The 6045-nt window shown below is 26.8% G+C and overlaps 1 protein-coding gene across 1 annotated transcript; it reads right to left on the minus strand.

Moving 5' to 3' along the window:
• Nucleotides 1-714: 714 nt before the first annotated feature.
• Nucleotides 715-5874, minus strand: Atf6 (bZIP_ATF6 domain-containing protein ATf6). Its single transcript, XM_018454962.1, has 8 exons — nucleotides 5685-5874; nucleotides 5198-5386; nucleotides 4964-5142; nucleotides 4663-4882; nucleotides 2943-3496; nucleotides 2682-2848; nucleotides 1131-1750; nucleotides 715-1017 (listed from the first exon to the last, which is right to left on the minus strand). The coding sequence occupies exons 1-8, from the start codon at nucleotides 5767-5769 to the stop codon at nucleotides 761-763; spliced, it is 2271 nt and encodes a 756-aa protein (XP_018310464.1). The 5' UTR covers nucleotides 5770-5874; the 3' UTR covers nucleotides 715-760.
• Nucleotides 5875-6045: the final 171 nt, after the last annotated feature.

Here is a 6045-nt window from a genome sequence, read left to right on the forward strand (position 1 = left end):
TTAAATATTTGTAATGAAATATTTATAATATTTAGCAAAACACTTTTTTTAATTAGTTGTACTGATTTGCATTACATTTAGATTTGTTTTATTTGCAAAATACCAAATAAATTGATGAATCACAAATTATAAATTTTTGTGCATTTTTTAAAATTTCACTACTATTTTGATGTAGTGAAAGACCATTATATGAAATGTATCTCAGATAAAAAAATGTTTTAAAACTTATAAAAGAAACTTATAAAAATTTGGAATAATATAGCAGTAGGATATCAAACTCACAGTATATCATAATGTAACTCTCATAGTGCATTATTAAGTAAATATCAGATTTAGAAATAAATTATATAATATATAACTTTTTCAGATATTTCCTATTTATCATTTTTGGAAGAAATGTTATGAAATCTTTATCAAAATTTAAATAAACAAAAAAATATACATTTGTATTGATAAAGATTTTATAACATTCTACCAAAAATGATAAATAGGAAAAATTTGAAAGTTAATTATGAAGAAAATATAAATAATTACAATTCAATGTATAATTATATATTACTATTTATGTATATAACTAGAGTATAATATAATTATATTATTGCATAAACAAGTATATTATCTTTATATAATTAATCCTTTATGGTTTTCGTATTAAGATTAGGAACATACACACGCACACGCACGCACGCACACACATACACACATATATTCTTATTACATACAATGTCAAAATTTCTAATTTTTGTAATTTATATAATCATTACATAAAGTGTTTTCTATACCGATGTTTCCTATTTGCTTCTTTCAAAAAGTACGGTTTGTAATTTCTAGTGATATTATCTGCAGATGGATTGTCTATATCCTCAACAGAATGAGATTGATTCGATTGACTCGTAGGTTTACTGTTTCGTAAATGGACAGGTATAATGGATTGTTGTAAATGTAACAGTTGTGTATTGGTTACCTCGCAATCAATTTGCATCATTGTTATATGATTAGGTGGCGTTGAAAATGTACCTGGAAGGAAAAGATTTTTATAATATTATATATCATTCTTATATATCGTTACATTGAATTAATATCTTTTATTCAAGTATAGATGTATGGTACATTCATATAATATTATTTACCGTTTATAGACACAGCAGGTAAAACTAAAGACATTTTAGGTCTAGCTGTGTTATTCTTCCGGGAAGCTGGCAATAATAAATGTTCGCCACTAAACCAGACAACATAAAATGTATCATCTTTTCTTCCTAAAGCTTCAAATAAAGAAGCATGTTCGCTCAATATCGGAGAAAAGATCTCAATTGCATTATTATCTGAATACTGATTAACGGCAGGAATGTCGATCATTTTATGCATAGTTTTTATTTTCCTATCTCGTGATAAATACAATTTCTTTCTAGTTTTTTCTTCCAATGGCGATCTCGACAACGATACATTTAACGAATCTGTCTGTAACTTCGTTTTTCTTAGAGCAGTCTGATTATCTTGATCAGATTCACCAACGATCCAACGTCTTAATTCGCTGTCTAAACGTATGGATTCACTCTGATTAATATACATTGGACATATTGGTTGGTGTGTCGGTATACTTTTATTAAAACTTTCTTCAATTCGATCTTCCATATTGTTATCGGTTTCATCTACTGTCCAGAACAATCTTCTGTTATGTTTATCCTTTGTTATAGATACTGATAAACTGTCAGATTCAGTTTTAAAATGTACATTTTGTGAAGGTGTTCCCCTTAAAAAGAAGTAAAAAGATAATTTTTGTGTTGTATAAAATACAATTTTTATAAAATATACAATAGTTTGCTTAAGAAATCTCAAAATACCTTCACTGACTTCTGAGAAAATTTCAAATCTTAAAAAAAATTTTTTACATTATACGTTCTTTTTATAATATGTTAAAACTAGATCGAAATATTTTTCGGTTTCGATCAATTTCGGTCAAAAATCAGGGTTTTGGATTGATTTCGGCCGAAATTAAGAGAAAATTTCGGTGGGTAAACCGAAACTGTACAAGTTACAACGCGCCGATGAGTGTTTAAAAAACAACTGTTCGATTTTATTTATTAACTCGTTGATTAAGCTTAAGACAATTTGAGTATAAACTTTGACGTGAACCTAATAATAAATGTGATTTGATTTCTTTAAAAGTTGGGGATGCAATATTATATTATTATAATTAGATATTTTAATAAACTCTTGTTTTTTGAAGAGTCCATAAATTGTCATGATTTCTGAAAATCATATGGTCTCTGTAAAATTAATTCAAAAATGTCGATTTCGACTCCTAAAAGTATATGACTCTGTTAGCGTCTCCCTCTTTTTTTTCTTTTAGTAAAACTTATCTAAATTTTGGTTTCGTTTTCGGTCGAAATTTAATGACAACTGAATATTCGTTTTCGATTTCGGCCGGAGATCAAAATGTGGTTTCGGTCGGACTCTAGTTAAAACTGATATTAAGTTATAAAGCAAGTCTTTAGAAACAATTTTCTTTCTTGTATTTACACGTGTGAAAAAATAAAATACTTAACATGTTCAGATTTTATTTTATGAAGATATATGTATAAATTATTAATATTAAAATTAAATTACATTCTCTAAAAAACTTTTTTTTAAATCTTTTTTTAAATCACATGTGTAATGTAGAAAGCTGCAATGCTACTTACCTAAAGCCGTCAACGTTGAAAGATACCATGAAAATTATACCAAAAAGAATAACGGCGCTTCCCTTTATTTTCTTTTTCAAGGGATTAAAATTGAAATTTTTATGCTTGTTATTATTTGTGATATTGTTTTCCATTTCTGACAATCTCTGTTTTAAGATTGTATTTTCCTAAAATAATATTGAAAAATAATTTATTTTTTATTAAAAATTTATAAATATAATGTATATATCTACATATAAAGTATAGAGATTGTGTGTTTACCGATTTTAATTGTCTATTCTCTTCCTTCAACTCGGATATTTGTTTCTCCAAAGAAGATACATATTCCTTTTTCTTCTTTCGTGAAAGGCAAGCAGATTCCCTATTTTTTATCATTCTTTGTTGTCTTTTTAATGCCTTTAATTTATATTCTTGATTGTTTTTTGGCAAATTCACGAGATCAATCGCTTCATTTTGTACAATTAACGAATTGGAATTTATTTTATTCTGCATTACTTGAAATGGTGTATAACTTATAGTTTTGTTTGAAACAACAATGTTGTTACTTTTCACAGATCCATTGTTTAAAATAGTAGAAGTATCTATTGACTCCGTAGTATTCGTTGGACAAATGTTTGATATAGTATTGATTATTTTTACATTCTGTGGTAATTGAAATGTAGTCGTTTCCGTTTTATCAGTCGAGTTAATATTCAATGAATTTTGTTTATTTGCCGGTAATATCTGAAGTTTTGAAGGATACAATATTTGATGTGAATTTGCGTTCTGTGCAAATGTACCAAAGTCTTGGAGAAAGATAGTATTTTGAGGCTCGCCTGTAGGTATAAAAAATATGAATTTTAGACATATATATATATATATAAAAGGGTGTCCCAATAACTAATTACCACCTGAAATATCTTCTAATCTATAAGGTATAGAGAAAAATTTATATAACCAAAATGTAAAGGAGGCATCATATGGTGACAATAATTTTTGTTCAGATGGAGGCGCTTCGGAGATTTCACAAGGTCAACTTCGTTTTTTTAAATGGATTATATAAATTTTTTTTTCACAATATGATTCCTCTAATTATTCTGCATATAAAAGTATTAAGGTAGAGGTATAAAGAACTAACTGTTTACGAGATATTTTATACTTTATTGTGAAACATTGACATAAAATGTTAAATAACTCGTAATCTATTAATTTTTTGTTAATCGTACCTTAATACTTTTATGAACAGAATAATGAAATGAATCAATTGGTGGAAAGAATATGGTTTTTCGGTACCATGATCTTAATACTTTCTTATGCAGAATAATTAGAGAAATCATATTGTGTAAAAAAATTCATATAATTCCATTTAAAAAAAACGAAGTTGACCTTAAAATCTCCAAAACACCTCCACCTGGACAAAAAAAAATTATTATCATCATATGATAGCCCCCTTTACATCGTGTAATTTTGGTTATATAAATTTTTCTCTACACCTTTTATAGATTAGAAGATATTTCAGGTGATAATAGTTATTAAGATACTCTGTATATATATATATATATATATATATATGTATACATATACATAATGTTGTAATTATGTATATTACATATATATATATATATAAAAGATAATTTTCTTTTTGTTTACAGAGAATAGATTATTGTTCAAATTTAAATTTAATTACAGTAGGTTTTTATATCTTAACTTTTTAATTTATTTTTATGAACTTTATAACTAATTCTTATATACTCTTTCTATTATTGATATTGTTAATTTATAGATAACAATATTTTGGGTACACTACAAGTTTCAATAATAGCTATGAAAATAATCAATTGTCCATAATAATAAAAGCTATTTCTTTCAGACAAAACGAAACACACTAAAATAAGATTTCAATAGTTTGATGTCAATGTATTCAAATTTAGTAGTTTCTAAGATAATATACTTTTTTGTTGTAAACATAATATCTTATATAAAGATGATGTAATATTTTTACCATATTTTATATTTTGTGCAATATTTATAGGTTGGATATGAGCATGCTTCGCAAAATCCGTTTTTGCGAGTATATATTTTGGAGGCTCTGTGTCTTCTTTACTAACAGGTACGAATTTAATTTGTTGCATTGTATTTGATGAACTTAAAGGTGACTGAGGTGATTGTGATAATGGAGATGTACATTGCGGAGAGGAAATTATTGGTGTCTCTAAAGTAAACTAAAAGAAAAAAATTTAGTTATTAAATATGCATTAAGCTTTTACATCTTTTGTCAATATTTTAAATCCTATAGAACATACTTCTGCTTTTATATTTTGCATCGTATAGTTTGACACTTCTTGCATCGAACATTTCACTTGCCTATCTGAATCATCAGATTCTGAATGGTTATGGCTACTGGGTGATAATGGAAATTGTACAGTTGGACTTTCAGGTTCAAACTTAATTTCATTTCTTATCTCGTCTATCTCCTCCAATCCTATAAAAGTTCCAGGTAAATAACTATTTCTAAAAGATAATACTTTAACATATACCTGAGTTATTTTGTGCCTGATTAAAGTCAATCTCTTTAAAGGGAGTCCATAAGTCAAAAATATTTTTCACTCCTTCATTTGTAGTTTTATCATAATCCAACATTGTATCTCCCTCTGGCATAATAGGTATTCCTAATTCAGAACTCCATGATTGAAAAAGGTCATCAGAAATAAACTGATTGCTTCCTTCTAAAAAAGAAACATTGTAATAATTTTAGGATATTTTTAACACTGTAAAGTCAGACATCCAATTTTATTTTACTTTCTTTATATACTTTTCTATATTATTTATTTTACTTTACTCTTTATATGTAATGCTATATTAATAGAATGTGAGATAGAGATGACAACATACGAAGTAAATAAGAAATTCCTTTATTCTCTATTTTATCAATATGTGCAGACATTGAGTCAAATTACTCACCTAAACGTTTTATATATACATAATCAACATACAACACAATAATAAAAAAACATAATACTTAACCTAAGAATTCGAACTCTGGAAACATTTGTGTTTCAGACGCCGTAATTCCGCTGTTGTTTCGTTGTTCAAACTCTATACTCGGCATGTTTCGACTCAACAAAGTGTGCCTCGGTATAAACGCGAACTTTTATATATTGAAACATTCACAATGAAAAAAATCCAAACTCAAATTAATGACACAGCGAGAGCTGAGTGGATTTTAACGGCACGGGCCGGAAAAAAATGTAAATATATGTAACGTATGTATATATATATATACAAACAAATCATAAATAAATATATATATATATATTAAATGTATGTTTATATTTGTGATGACATTTTCTTGTTGCGGTGATAAAGTCCAAGACACAATGCGAGG

Source organism: Mycetomoellerius zeteki, unplaced genomic scaffold (genome assembly GCF_001594055.1).
Source record: "Mycetomoellerius zeteki isolate Tzet28-1 unplaced genomic scaffold, Tzet1.0 scaffold1127, whole genome shotgun sequence".
NCBI lineage: Eukaryota > Metazoa > Arthropoda > Insecta > Hymenoptera > Formicidae > Mycetomoellerius > Mycetomoellerius zeteki.